Source organism: Pseudochaenichthys georgianus, chromosome 14, assembly GCF_902827115.2.
Source record: "Pseudochaenichthys georgianus chromosome 14, fPseGeo1.2, whole genome shotgun sequence".
Lineage (NCBI taxonomy): Eukaryota > Metazoa > Chordata > Actinopteri > Perciformes > Channichthyidae > Pseudochaenichthys > Pseudochaenichthys georgianus.
The window spans coordinates 26,525,883-26,541,803 of record NC_047516.1 but is presented as its reverse complement, the minus strand read 5'-3'; the positions used below and the strand labels follow the sequence as shown (position 1 = coordinate 26,541,803).

At 39.9% G+C, this 15,921-nt stretch overlaps 1 protein-coding gene across 2 annotated transcripts in view; it reads left to right on the top strand.

Moving 5' to 3' along the window:
• Positions 1-12,132, top strand: part of spns2 (SPNS lysolipid transporter 2, sphingosine-1-phosphate) — a 75,716-nt gene extending 63,584 nt beyond the window's left edge. For both annotated transcript variants that reach the window (XM_034098627.2, XM_034098628.2), the window contains exon 13: positions 8,230-12,132. In XM_034098627.2, coding sequence (XP_033954518.1) covers positions 8,230-8,244 — 15 coding nt within the window. In that variant the 3' untranslated portion in view covers positions 8,245-12,132. The remainder of the gene's footprint in view (positions 1-8,229) is intronic.
• The last annotated feature ends 3,789 nt before the right edge of the window (positions 12,133-15,921 follow it).

Below are 15,921 nucleotides of genomic sequence, written 5' to 3'. Positions count from 1 at the left end.
CTTTGACCTGAGGCCATCCAGAGCTTAATGACAGTGTAAAGGTGACATGATTACACACAGATGATTGATCTATGAACCATTTCCCATCCCATTGTAATCAGGGAGTGTCCAGGCATTCTTGGAGTAGTGGTTATTTGACCAACTATCAGGCATCTTATCATGAAGCGAGCTGCCTTCCCTCCTTCCTGCCTTTATCAGACTCACACACATGGTGCAAAACCTCTCTAATTATTAACCAAGCATAGAAAATACACAATATTTGGCAGCATACCAGCCAACTCTGCACTGCAGGACAATGGGGGGCTACTGTAGTTGTCGGTAAAGGATAACAAGATTAAACTCTGACTCACTGATTAGAAGGACAAGGGATCTGTTGTGACTTATTCGTAAAGGTTATCACGCTAAGAGAAGAGTTCAAGGTTTTTGCCCCTTCCTTTGTAATCTGCATTTATTTTTCCTCTAAATATTTGTCAAAATTGTATTTACATAAAGTGCAAAAATATAGGTCATAATTTGTTATTATATAACTAACACATCACTTCCTTTTTGATGTGTTTGAGTTTTCTTAGAACGGAATGCTAATTAGTTATTTCCTTGGTGTGCAAGGATTAAAATATGACAAGCGCTCTGATTTTCTTTCATTACTAAATTGCACCAACTTGTGAAAACCCGGAAATCGAGGTGTGAAGATTGTTCAGTTGAGGAAGCAGTGTGATCTGCCAGTAGCATCTCCCTGCAGTATTTGAAAGCAACAGCCCAATTGGTGAAAAAACTGTACCAAGGTGCAAATTCCTGCTGGAAGAAGCTAGGATGATCCCATAAACTACCAACCCTTTATATTTACAATACAATCATTAATTATTGACTATTCTATTAAGGCTTCATTCACTTTTTTGTGCTTGAACATAATTTTTATATAATTTCACTTAAGAATAAAACATCCACTTCCAGGGGCTCTTTCTTTTTATTTAAGGGTGCCCTGAAATCTAACATTTAAGCATTAGTTTATGAAAAGCATTGTATTCAGGGTTGAATGTCAGGCTTCATTGTATCATTGTGCTGCTGTATTGTATTATACTCATAATTGACTGATGGAATACAAAGACTGAAAAATCCTCTTAGTAATTATTCAAAATGTTGGATAATTGGCCATCATTAAGTAGATACGTTGCTGGAAATACAAGCGATAGGCAAACATTGATGTTGTGAAAATAACCATATAAATGTAGATCTTATTTGCAATTAACCAAATGTCAGATCTTCAGTAATAGTGTCCTTAATATTCCAACAATGAAACTGTTCCAAGTTTGTGCTTGGTGCTGCATAACACATGACATAGGCCCAAAGAAAGTGTGATGGATTACCCATTACAAGCAACTTTGAAAGCTCTTCAACATGATTTGCATTGTGCGCTGATGAATTGGAGGCAGTGCCTGACTTGAAGGCAGGAAATCAATCTAAAAGAAGTTGAGGCATGCTCGAGGAAATATTCTGCAGGAATATCAATTATACCCACTTTGTAGTTAATGAGCTACAATATGCAAAACTACTAGTAGGGTATTTTACTGTACAATGTCATTACCATTGGCAGGGTGGCATTAGTGTGCAGAGCTAATGACAGGTGACATGAAAGGCTCCCACATGGCTGCCACACATCTCAGGTTTCAGGAGCACTTTAAGCCTCAGGGTTCGTATGACTTCTGTCACACACAGCGGCTAGAGCATTTTCTCTCCGCTGTCAAACAGGGCTAATTATAGAGAACAGTGATTACAGCTACAGTATGTGAGTTCAGAGTTGAATGTGCCTGCGAACTGATCATTTATATTCTGAAGTGAACCACCTCAGCACTCACTGCTGATTGATTTTCAACAAGTTTGTTTTGGAGGATAATCCAATCAGTGACAGGAAACATTTCCTCCCTGGTGTCTGAGTCTCAGATCGATACAGTTCACAGTTCATCTGCTCTCTGATGACAAGTGTTCAGCCTTCACACTCACTCTGACCGCTGTCCCCAGAGGTACAGCATGCAGCTCAATTAGGAAAAGAGTGGAAAAGAGGGGAGGTGGAAGAAGAAGTGCTGAGGTAGTTCCAGTAGTGGACAGTAGCGTAGTACATCTTCTCAAGTACTGTACTTAAGTATTATTTTTAGGTACTTGATCGTACATTTCCTGCTAATTTGTACTTAAAATCAGCTTAAATTATTCACTACTACTCCACTTTTTATCCCATGGTGAAAACTCCCCAACAGCTAAATGTAGTAAAAAGTGATTAACACATTAATGCATCAGTAATTATGATTCAATAATATAAAATACACCATTGGGAAGAATATTAACATTTACTTTTGGTACTTAAAGTTTATTTTGATGCAAGTACTTTTGCACTTTTTTTCTTTGAACGCAGGACATCCCTTGTAACATAGTATTTCTACACTGGGATATTGTTACTTTAACTTAGAGGGTAACTTTTTCAACTAGTATATGTACATTGACTGTGCTGAATTCACTGATATGATTACATTGCTAGCATTTCATCCACTACTTGGAAGATTAAGAAGACAATTCAGATTACGGAAAAATTGTTCGGCTCTGACAGGAAGTGAGGTGATGAATTTAGAGGAGGAGAGAGAATAGACACGAGCGCTGAATTAATGAGGATGAGGAGAAGCATTAATCGCCTAAGCTGTTATACATCGCAAGCTATTAATCTCCGGAGATGCAATCCCAAACGGAGATCAGATACACTGAGATCCAATTAACTTCCTCTGCAGGAGGAATCGGCCTCCGCTGACCAGATTCACCCCACACTACATGATAACTAGAGGACATCCCCGAGCTGGGGGGCCGTCAAAAGATCAGCATGAGATCTGTCAGCAGAGCTTCACACTCATTTATTCAGTAACTAAAATCTGTATTAATCTGGGAGGAAACTCGCATCGCAAGGCCAAACTCTGATTAAGTCAAAGCTGTCCAAACTTTTACTGTCAAAGTGTTTATACAGCTGCAGGCACATACTTTCCTTCTTCGCCCTCTTATCGTTCAACAACAGCTCCGAGTCCTCTGTCAGCAGAACGGGTTCATGGTGCCGGGTAGGGCAGTGACCACACACACACACACACACACACACACACACACACACACACACACACACACACACACACACACACACACACACACACACACACACACACACACACACACACACACACACACACACACACACACACACACACACACACACACACACACACACACACACACACACACACACACACATACTCAGAATGTGCAGCCAGGCTGTAGACCTGTAGAGCTTCCAATGCATTGAGAAATACTTTCAAGCCTTAGATCTTTCTCTTACATAAACAGATTGACATTTCAAAATAAATCATCACCATATCCAACTTGCAAAAGGCCCCCAGAATATAATGAAATGACAAAATAGCAAGCCCATTTTTCTATACTGGGATCTCCTTAGAAAACATACCCGTACATATTAACAAAGCCATACAAAGGCAATATTGCAAATAAAAGTTAGTTCAACTATGATGGTGCACTTTTAAGGGAGGTTTATGTTGTAATTGCCATTGATTGTATGTTTACTTGTTTTGAGGAACACTTTGAGCAAAGTGCTATCCTCTTAGATTTCCGTGTCACAATACAATTTTTAGTTGTAGCAAAAATCCAATCAAACATCACTGTTTTCTCCATCCACTCTTGAATGAAAAGCCAGAGAGATAGATGGCAATGGCATCCTCCCAGCCAGAAACCATCACAAGTGTGTTAGATTAACCTCTATTTGGTTGCCAGACCCATCAGACCTCCCCTTTGCTTGAGAAGCAGCACAGACAGTAATAGTGAAGCTGTGAGGAGGCAGGCTAATCCCGCACATACAGTGGGGCAAAAAAGTATTTAGTCAGCCACCAATTGTGCAAGTTCTCCCACTTAAAAAGATGAGAGGCCTGTAATTTTCATCCCAGGTATAGGATTAACTATGAGAGACAAAATGAGAAAAAAAAAATCCAGAAAATCCCATTGTCTGATTTTTAAAGAATGTATTTGCTAATTATGGTGGAAAATAAGTATTTGGTCAATAACAAAAGTTAATCTAAATACTTTGTTATATACCCTTTGTTGGCAATGACAGAGGTCAAACGTTTTCTGTAAGTCTTCACAAGGTTTTCACACACTGTTGCTGGTATTTTTGGCCCATTCCTCCATGCAGATCTCCTCTAGAGCAGTGATGTTTTGGGGCTGTCGCTGGGAAACACGGACTTTTTACTCCCTCCAAAGATTTTCTATGGGATTGAGATCTGGAGACTGGCTAGGCCACTCCAGGATCTTGAAATGCTTCTTACGAAGCCACTCCTTTGTTGCCCGGGTGGTGTGTTTGGGATCATTGTCATGCTGAAAGACCCAGCCACGTTTCATCTTCAATGCCCTTGCAGATGGAAGGAGGTTGTCACTCAAAATCTCACGATACATGGCCCCATTCATTCTTTCCTTTACACGGATCAGTCGTCCTGGTCCCTTTGCAGAAATCAGCCCCAAAGCATGATGTTTCCACCCCCATGTTTCACAGTAGGTATGGTGTTCTTTGGATGCAACTCAGCATTCTTTCTCCTCCAAACACGTCTAGTTGAGTTTTTACCAAAAAGTTCTATTTTGGTTTCATCTGACCATATGACATTCTCCCAATCCTCTTCCGGATCATCTAAATGCTCTCCAGCAAACTTCAGATGGGCCTGGACATGTACTGGCTTAAGCAGGGGGACACGTCTGGCACTGCAGGATTTGAGTCCCTGGCGGCGTAGTGTGTTACTGATAATAATAATAATAATAATAATCCTTATATTTATTATAGCGCTTTATCAATGACTCTCAAAGCGCTTTACAAATACACATTACACATACAGATCATACATGTAATGGTCATCGACTGTGGACAATACCCACAGGAGCAAATTCGGGTGAAGTGTCTTGCCCAAGGACACAACGGCCTGACGCAGTGGGGCAGGAGCGGGTTTCGAACTGGAGTTCCCCAACGCCCCCTTGATCTGATGATCAAACGCACAGACCACCCGTCCTGATGGTAGCCTTTGTTACTTTGGTCCCAGCTCTCTGCAGGTCATTGACTAGGTCCCCCCGTGTGGTTCTGGGATTTTTGATTTGTGATCATTTTGACCCCACAGGGTGAGATCTTGCGTGGAGCCCCAGATCGAGGGAGATTATCAGTGGTCTTGTATGTCTTCCATTTTCTAATAATTGCTCCCACAGTTGATTTCTTCACACCAAGCTGCTTACCTATTGCAGATTCAGTCTTCCCAGCCTGGTGCAGGTCTACAATTTTGTTTCTGGTGTCCTTTGACAGCTCTTTGGTCTTGGCCATAGTGGAGTTTGGAGTGTGACTGTTTGAGGTTGTGGACAGGTGTCTTTTATACTGATAACGAGTTCAAACAGTTGCCATTAATACAGTTAACAAGTGGAGGACAGAGGAGGCTCTTAAAGAAGAAGTGACAGGTCTGTGAGAGCCAGAAATCTTGTTTGTTTGTAGGTGACCAAAGGAATGTACCAATTAATTCATTAAAAATCCTACAATGTGATTTCCTGGATTCTTTCCCCCCATTATGTCTCTCATAGTTGAAGTGTACCGAGGATGAAAATTACAGGCCTCTCTCATCTTTTTAAGTGGGAGAACTTGCACAATTGGTGGCTGACTAAATACTTTTTTGCCCCACTGTATCAAAGCATTCACAGCTTTAATTATCCCTATGTCATACTGGCATTTGAGCAATTTCCTTTCAAGTTTGGCTCTTCAATAATTCCCAGTTTACGGCAACAACTGACACTAATCATTAAGGGAAACAGTTCATTACAGAGAGTTTTGGATGTGCATCAACAGAACCAAAACACAATCCTCCTGTTGAAGCTATTACTCTTGTTTGTATGCTGTGAGGCTGTTGTGTTTCTGGAACACAGCAGTGTCTCAGGGGTGTGTGGATGTGTGTGTGAGAGTATGAGACACTAGCTTGGAACATCACTTTCCCGAGCTCCCTGCACCAAGCCTATTGTAGCAGCAGTAGTAGCTTGTGCACTGGAGCATCCAGGGCACCGTAATGACAGACCGCAAACAAACAACGGGACACACAAGAGATCACAACACGTCCACCTGATCGCTTAATGGTACAAAAACTGGAGTGTGATTTTCCCCTGCGGTGCCACAATTTCCCCTCATATGCGCAATTTGTGTATTTATGCATCTGGAGAATATCTTAAGTCAAGGTAATTGACATTAATAGATGATGATGATGGTAGTAACACAAGTCGGTCCATATCAGGATTTCTGTGCTTATTATTTTCGGAAATGAACTGCAAGTGAGCACAGTGCAAGTGAACAGCATAGCAAAACTGTTAATTAATGTTGCTCTGTTTAAATAAATGTTTCCTTTTCTTTCCTGTGATACAGAGTATGTAAAATAATACATCTTTCGAAAAAGAGCCAAACTGAATTGGTGAAAATAGCTTAGTGCAAGTGCTGAAGTACTTTACTTCATTCCCTTGTTGTACCTTATATTTATTCTCCACTACAATCAAGTAATGTAGGAGTATTGAGCTTTTTACACCACTAATAATACTGTTTGACACCAGAGTTGGGTGTAACGCGTTACTTTGTAAATTATTACTCTGTAATAATATGACTTTGTCGGTAACGGAGTAGTGTAACGCGCTACTTTTATAATCCAGTAATCACACTACAGTTACTAACATTGCCCCGACACGCGTTACTTCGTTACTTTCTAAAATCAGTCATAATCAAACCTCAACAAACACCTGCAAAGAACACATGCTAGGTGAAGCTAACGCACATAGCTGTTGTTTATTTATATCACACACACGTAGTTCTTCTTCTCTGTTTTCCGGTTGTTGCTTGTTTTGAATGACGAATACACACTACCGCTGCCTGCTGGTAAGGAGAGTTATTGCCACTCACGCATGCGCAGTTCGTACGTGCTCGGCTGAAGTCTGGCTCCAGTGCAACACATGGCCAACACGCAGGAGAACACGCTGACGCAACAGCGTGAGCAGAGATAGACTGCGCAAAATATACAGATAGCAGGAGACAGAGGACAGCCACGGTCAGATAGCAGGAGACAGAGGACAGCCACGGTCAGATAGCAGGAGACAGAGGACAGCCATGGTCAGATAGGAAAACATTCAGGAGCTATCTGGATCAGTCTTATGGATCCTGATGGAAACTGAACTAAAGAGAACATTTGAAACTTTAGCAGTCTGCGTGATCTGCCTGTAGGGAGGGGCGGGCCAGCCCTGCGAGTAAAGTAACGAGTAAAGTAACGAGTAAAGTAACGAATTACTTTATGTAGATAGTAACGAAGTAGTGTAATATATTACTTTTTTTTAAAGTAATATGTAATATGTAATATATTACTTTTTTTTAGTAACGACCCCATCTCTGTTTGACACCTATAGATACATAAATATGTATTTGAATTTTATAAAGATAAAATCAACATATTTTTCTTGCAGAAAAACTGATAATCTAAGAATTTACAATAATATAAGACCATAAACAGATATTCAGCATTTTGCCAATAACACATTTGTAGCTTTGCTGGAGTAACATTTTGAATGCAGGAGTCTTACTTGGAATAGAGTATTGTTACATTGCTGTATTCATATATATTATTCAACCTCTGGCATACTGTACAATACCACTTTTACATCATAGATTAGTTAAGCAAACGTTTCCAAGATGGTTGGTCATACAGTGTGTTTAACATCTTTTATACAAAGCAATTTATGCAGTCTGTATTTACTGTATTCTCTTTGTGTATAATTAGAAGTAGTATACATGATATGTACACTGTGAGGGATATACACAGGAGCATCTAATGTAAAGCTGCAATCTGGAGAGGCAGCATCTGTGTGTAACTGTGGCTTATAGCTGGCTGCTGTACAGATTGGGGTGTGTGTGGAGGGGAGGGGGGGGGGGGGGGTTTAGGCTGCATTAAACAAACTGTTATGTGTTGGTATGCTGTGTGCAGGGAAATATTTAGGTCACAGGCTGGTCCTGGTGTGCAGGCGTTATCAGGAAGGTCATAACAGATGGCCCCAGAGCTCTGACCTCAACATTAATTACATGAAAATGGCCTGTGGTGATGACGTCCTCTAACCGAACTCTTCTCCCCTTTCTCTTCCTCTCTCGTTTAGGTGACTGCCATATGAGGAGCAACCAAGGATGACAAAATGGAGATAACGCGAGGGGAGCTGATCCACTTCTTTAATTCACCTCCATCTTCTCTTCACCGCCTCCATAATTATCCTCCTCCTCCTATTGGCTCCTGCTGCTCTACCTTTTCCCCACAGAGGCTGCTCAGAACTGGAACGAGGGAGCGTCTTGCCCCTCCTTGAAACGCCTCTAAATCACAGGTCGGTGAGACGACGCACAGCGATGCGCTAAAGCCGGCACCCGACAGCTGGTGTCCTCCTCACCTCTGCCAGGATCCACTGAACCTTCCAGGGAGGAGGTGGGGTGGCGTATCTCCCTCAGTGACCCCTCCGACTCCCGATGCCATACTACTGAATGCTGACCATGAACCTGCCCTGTCTCTCTCTCTTTGTAACTGTCTGTCTCATCGACTGTCAATCTGCACCAAGTGCCATAGCGTCATACATTCCTTCAGACATTGCACTGACCACCAACAACCCTCGTGACTTCATCACTGACTATGTTTACATGCACACTATAATTAAGTAGCCGTTTGTATTTGCTAGACAGTAGAAGCAGTTGTTTACTGCTGTCATAAAGCTCCATTGGTGTCTCCTCTGCTCAAATACAAATAATCAACACTTAATTCTGCCCATCGCTCTGAGCCTGTAAACAGACAGAAGCTTTCAAATTTAAATTCTTTAAAGAAGCTGCAAGATAATAATTCTCAAATGGATTTTCAACCGATCAAAAGAGCTCCAAAAGTCAGATCATTCTGCACATCTTCATGGCAGTATTACCAACATAAACTACCGTGTTTACACGATAAATGCAGTATTCTCATAATCGATCAAAGTCATAGCTGTGCATGTAAACATAGCAGTCACACCCAGAGCCAAAAACTGTCTAAAGGTCAGTGAATCAGCCTTAAAAATTGGAGCGTTCCTATCAGCAGTTGTTTTTTTTGTGTTTTTATTTTTAGCACTTACATCAGAGTAGACGGTGCCAGACGTAGACGTTTCCAGAGATGACAGATTTCTGCACATCTTTTTTTTCACAAGTTTTCTTGTGATTTTTATTTTTCCTGTGTGATGTTGGATTTGAAACTGGAGGTTACTGCCTATGATTGTTTCAGAAGGACCATGATGCAATCGTGGCGATTAAACAGACACTGGACTCTATATTTTATAATTTATAATGTACATGCTTTTCCCAAAAGTAAATGAAATGCTACTCTTTTGACTTTTAAGGAGAAACACAGATGTGTTTTTATGTGTGCATTAGAAGCAATGCAAACCTTTTTTGAAGGAGCCAACCTTTTATCCACACTGCCTTATCAGTGAGCTTGGTTTTCTCTTTAAAGAGAGCTCTCTGATGGTTGGTTTTGAATTTCTGGACACATCACCCACACAGAGACGGAATGGCTTTTAATGATGGATTCCAGTCCAATCTACCCTGGTTACAATACCAGGCATTGTGGAAAGAGACCTTTCCCCCTCGCAATTGTAGATATCCAATTCCACGAACAAAAGAAAGGACCTTTGAGAAGAGCTGGAGCCACGGTCATCAAGTTATTACTGAGAGACATCAAAATCCCAGACAGGAAGATGAAATCCTTCAGGCCCAGGTTAGACTGATGGCGAGCTCTTATCGTAGATAGCGGATAATAAAGGAATCCCCTATGAAACCAGACCATCATGTCCTCAGCTATGTCAATGCAGAAGGTGAAAACAGAGTCAACTTGAATACCTGCACCAGCAACATGTTCTCACTCCCAACTCGTCAAATACAGCAGCTCTGTTAGGGCCCATGGCGACACTTTTTAACGCACTGGCATAGGCTACTAGACCTTGAGCATAATTGTTCAACATGCAGGGTACTCCAAGAGAGTAGAGAGTCTGTCATTAAGTACTGTTAGGTTTCAGTAGTTTAAATTATGTTTAGATAAATTCAGTTTTGTTGGAATAAATTGCGCTCCATTGCATTGTGTTGCGTTGCATTACGCTACCAAATGCTACGTTATGCTACAATACGTTGGCCTTTGCTACATTACGTTAATTACATTGAGTGCGTTACATTAGATTACCTAACGTTATGTGAGTAAATTCATTGAATTATGTTGCGTTACTACTTGCGTGCGTAATGGCAGTTGAGTCCGTTTGTTAACTTTAATTAAGTTAACATTAATTTCACAAGGAACACAAACAGCTAACTCCTGAAAGTCTTAAGTTGACCGTCCAGCCTTACCCTCTCAAAACTTTTTTTTTCTATATAGGCCTACTGTACTTGACATCCCCCTCTAAATCCGTCATTATAACCATGGCCAATAGAGGCAGCCCTGCATCTGTAAAAACGAGGCTTGAAGGATCCGTAGTATACCACTGGCAGGCTGCCCTATTTGACAAGTATAGGGAGTGAGAATGACAGAGATTTACATAAGAATCAGTACACAATCGATAGAATTTAGTTTTCATCCCTGATTAATTACACTATTTGCATCATATTTGTAATAATGCGAGTTTAATGCTAAAAATTACAAAGGAGAAAAATGTCTGCTATTGCTAGTTGCTTGTATATACAAAGATGTAAGCAGAAGGCTCATTAGAAGCTACCCTGAAGAATCATTTTGTTGTTCATTACCTGGTGGATACAATTTAATAGAAACCTTGAAGCCACTAATGGAGTCAAAGGTTTTAAAACTGGCGCATAAAGGGAAGAAAAAAGCACTTTGCAGACGTCCAAGAAAAACACAGAAGGAAGAGGATGGAATGACCTTAGCGGAGGAATAAAAGGGAAACGTCGAGGTGTTTTGTATAGCATTGATGTGTGAGCATGACTCACCGGCTGTGTGCGGGGTGCTGAGTGGGCTGTGTCCTTGTTGCCAGATCATTAGCTTTAGCTTCTCTCCAACTGCGTGGAGCTTTCTGAATGTGATTCTGTCCAACCTTCCTAATGAACTAAGCTTCTTACCTTCCTTTTGTTGATTTTTTGTTAATGTTACCAAATTAGTTTTTCTTTTTAAATAACTACAATAGAGATATATATCACGCAGCAACTTTAATATATTGTAAATGATGGCTTGGATGCAATGTATTTATTTGTTTGTTACCATAATGAAGAATAATCTATAAAGGGAATTTAAGGTTTGAGTATATTACACGTTGTATGTCATTGGGTTTAGAAATGCCTGTTTGTTCATCCTTTTGTATCACAATGAAACAACACAATACCTTTTTACATCACTAAGATTCCTCCTGTTTACTGTGATCATGAATTGGACATCTCACGCATATTACACAGAAAAGGAACTGCGATGTGATGCATTTAGGACAACATATCGGTCTCATGTTTAGGGTGCAATACTTTTTTGCATTCATTTTTGTAGCTCTTGTAAATGTTTTCAACTGATCATCCATTTTGCACACTTAATGTTCAGGGATTTATTTGAACCATAGCCGAGCATCAACTCCACGGCCTCTAACACAGGTCTGTCTCTTCATGCTCACAGTACAGCTAGTACTGACATATCGTCATCATGAGAAGGGACGTTGGCTCTGGTCAGATGGGTCATGAATTGAGTTTCACTTTGCCAAATTTTAGTTCATTTAGCACCAATCCTTTAGGAGTATAAGTCCGTTTTATTGAGTAATTCTATGTTAATAATCACTGAAGTGATGTATTGAGAATGTGCTATTTCTTGTCATACAAGAATCGTGTATAAAGAAACCTATTTCTGATATTGAGCAGAAAACAGAGGTTATTTTTTATTTTTAGAGCAAGTCATTACAAGGGATGTGTAGAAAAATCAAAGGATATTATTCTAGAACTGAACTGTGAGGCTCCCTCGGGGGGTTGATAGAAAATGTATATGTCTGTAAATCAAATAAACCTATTTAATCACTTCATACCCCCGTGTTGTCTCTTTTTTTTCTCCTCATATGTGTCTTGGATTCATCAAATGCAAATAAATCCAGTAGTGTCTTCCACTAGAAATGATTTCTCACTTAACTATTTCCCCCTGATCTATTTTAGGAGACTTTAATAAAGAGCTTGCTTCAATTTAGAGTGAAAATGAGTCCAGCCAATGGTAGTTTGAACAAATTATAATTTCACACTACAGAACCGCTTCAGTGTAACATTACTGAGTTTAGGATTTAGGTATATGCAGTTATGCTACACATGCTGTGCATATGATATGCCCACGTTTGATTCCAGAAACAGATGGATTCTCATCTCATGGATCGTTTTCAGAGAACATATTTGTTAATTATCACGTCCACATGTCTTATTCTGTAGCATTGGTATTGCTGATGTCCAATGTGAGGTGTCATTTTTCAAACATCACAGGCCTTTGAAATAGTGTCATGGCAGACTTATGATATCAGTCCAAAGAATCATTATAAGATAATATTGTGGTAAAACTTGATTTACACCCCTGGATATATCACTTTACTTGAGGGAAATAAGGGGTAATCGTAAAATGAAACAATCTCAACCTTAGCAGCTTATTATTCTTATTTCCCGAGATTTAATGAACAGGTAGGCAGTGTTTATTCAATTTTTTAAATGACATATTAAAGTATTAAAGTTAAGAAAATAAAAAACATAAATAAATACATTTAATTGTAAAAATAAGAAAGGATTGAGAGTTTAAAAAAGGAAGAAATGTCAGTAGACTATGTATGATGGTGCTTACACATTCAATATACAAAAAGACATACAGTATACATACATTTATACAAACACAAAAATGTCAAAGGGAGAAAAGACTCTTCAAACTCTTCAGGGCTAAATCCTTCAATAATGTTTAAATATGAGTACAATACAATTATTCCACAAGTATTCTTGATATTCATTGATTTGTTCCTAACTCTTATACATTTGTCAGAACTGGATGTTACACTTGTTCAGATGTACCCAATGAAGAAGAGTAAGGTCAGAGGTATTCATGCATAGACTTTTTTTTTTGTACATACTTTTGAGAACTGGATACTATATCCCCCCTCTCCTCATCTTTGCAGAGGCTTACAAAGACTTGATTTTTATCACAGTGAGAGAGGGCCGGAGTTAGTGAATGAACTACTGTATTGTTCAGGTGCAGTCAGGCAGGCCTCTGTGCGGCTCACTTTGCAAAGCAATCTTAAATTCCCCAGAGGTTTACAGACGCACTGACACATCACAGACATGACACATCCGTGCTGTGGATGAAGAGGAAAAATACATAATATTTACCTTCACAGGAAGTGAGGAAGTACGCAGCCAAAGGCCCGCTGTGTGCTAGCATTCATCAGAAAGGGCCTCACATGGCAGCTAATGGACTTGTCTATGACAGGGCTACTCAAACACAAAGGATAAGTATACACTGCCATTGTGACATAAGAAGACTTGAAATGTTGGGTTGAGACCTTTAATTAGGCAGAGCATTGTATCCGACTTGCCCTCAGTTAGAAGAGAGCGAGATTACATAGGAGCCAGAGGAAGCTCAAAGTGAAGGATTAGTGTTTGGTGTGTGGATGACCAGGAGAAACACACACCCTTTCCCACAGTCAGACCCATCTGTACCCCGAAGTCAGGGCGCTCCAATCTCAAAGTCAACACACCTAGTCATGCAGCAGGCAGGAAACACTGGGGCGTAGACAGGAAAACGGGAGCCATTCTAGCAAGCACTGGAATTTCCATTTGCACTTTGCCACTTAAATTCACAGAGGACAAACTTTGTACAACACGCAGGGTACATTGAGGTTGAAATATAGCTGTGGGTGGATGTGAATGTTTAAAATGTCAGCCTGTCCAAGGTTAGAAAGCCCCATTGTGTAGGCCATCCGTTTTTTAAATGTTGCCGTGCATCATGAATAACAGTGGATGGTTGTTTTGAAATGTACTCAGAAAAGAATATGGTACATTGAACATTGGTTTACAATGCTTTATGAACATTCAAATTTAGTACATTTTCATCATGACATTTCAATTTTAAGTTTCAATCTGTATTTATGGATAGAATTATGTTATGTTTTCATATTAGTAAATACTGAACTGAGACATTTACCTCCAATTTACACACTTCCACTTATGTTTTCTCCTGAAAGGAAGAGAAATCCTGCTTCTTAATGCGGTTACCAGCACAGCATGACATAGAGGTCGGGGGAAGAAAACTAGACGTGATAATTTATATTTCTGTCGAAAATCCATGAATAAGAAGTATCTGCAGTCTGTAGAATCACATCTCCGCTGTGAATCTCTCACCTTCCCTCTGTTCCCCCACAGACCTTTCCAACCTGCTTCACACTGAGGAAACACATTTACTTTCACTAAAGCAAGTGTAGGGGAAACATTACAGAAGTCTCCGATTGCACCTGGTGGGAGATTTGTCATGTTCCCAGACCTTTTTGATGTGAAATAGTGTCATCTGTATGTGAATGTGAGATCTGGGATCTATTTTCTACTGGCTGTTTTATTACACCAACATTTTTACTTGGTTTACAGTGTTCATATTGCTTGATCAAAACATGGATAAAAGATTGATTCAATTAGACTTCGGTACACACTGTATCGTGCAAAGACAAATATACATACTGACTAACTAAGTCATCCACTGAACCGTGTAGCACTCTTTTATTGCTATCAACACGATTCAACACGAGGAATTAAAAGGAGAAGAGAATCGTGAAATACAAATGACTCTTCAGGCTGTTTGTGCAATTGAGGGGAAAAGGCAAGAATAGCTCTTTGCTTCATTAGAGGTTGACTTGAGGCAAGGACGTGCTCAACTGTTGTCATTACACAAAGACACAACGAGCTAACAACTAAGTAACCTTCACACAGCGCTGATGGCAATAAAACACCTCCACGGAAAATGTAACATCTAGGAAAATGTCAACAGCAGAATACAAAATGCATTATCTTTTTATATAATATTACATCAGGTAATGTTTTTATTGCATTTTTTTCCCGGAGTCAAATCTGACATATAACATGAAGACAATGAAACCTCTACAAACCTCTTCATTTCTTGACTAGATGTAAAGTGAGAGCATGTAGAAATCACTGCAATATGCTTCCCATAAACTAGCCTGTCCTTCTGTTATATAATAATAATTATTATGTTATTTATATAAAATCTTTCAAGGCAAAAATACTTTTGATTTCAACATGAAGGAAATCTTGTATTATGAAAAGAGACAGCCAACTTCAGATACCATGTACAAGAACAACCATTGCAGAAAATCTTCCTGCCTATTCGGTCTTGTGGGAGGCGGGGCTTAGCTTCCACTTACCAGCCCACACCTCAACTCATTTAAGGCCTGAATCAGCCCTGCTCAGTGTCTCTCCTGGGGTCTGAAGCAGCAAGCTGATTCACATGTGCTCTCCTCACCAGTTGACTGTTGATGCATTCTTTGACCTTAAAAGCATCACCCTTAACTATGACGGTCAACAACTCTTGTGAAAGCAATAAATGGTTAAACGTCTCTCATCTCTGGTCCTGATACTTTGACTGATATGCCAAGGCAGAAGCACTTTAGGCAAACCTCAATCCCATCTTAATACAGTATAGTTTTTACAACCATGTAACAGGAGTCAAACATAAATAAATTGACAGAAAGAGAAGAAAATGTCAAGTCGGTACGAAAATGGCTTGATTTATTTGGTGGCGCAGTTAATATTTTGCCAGGAAGTATGACAAAGAAACAAATGTA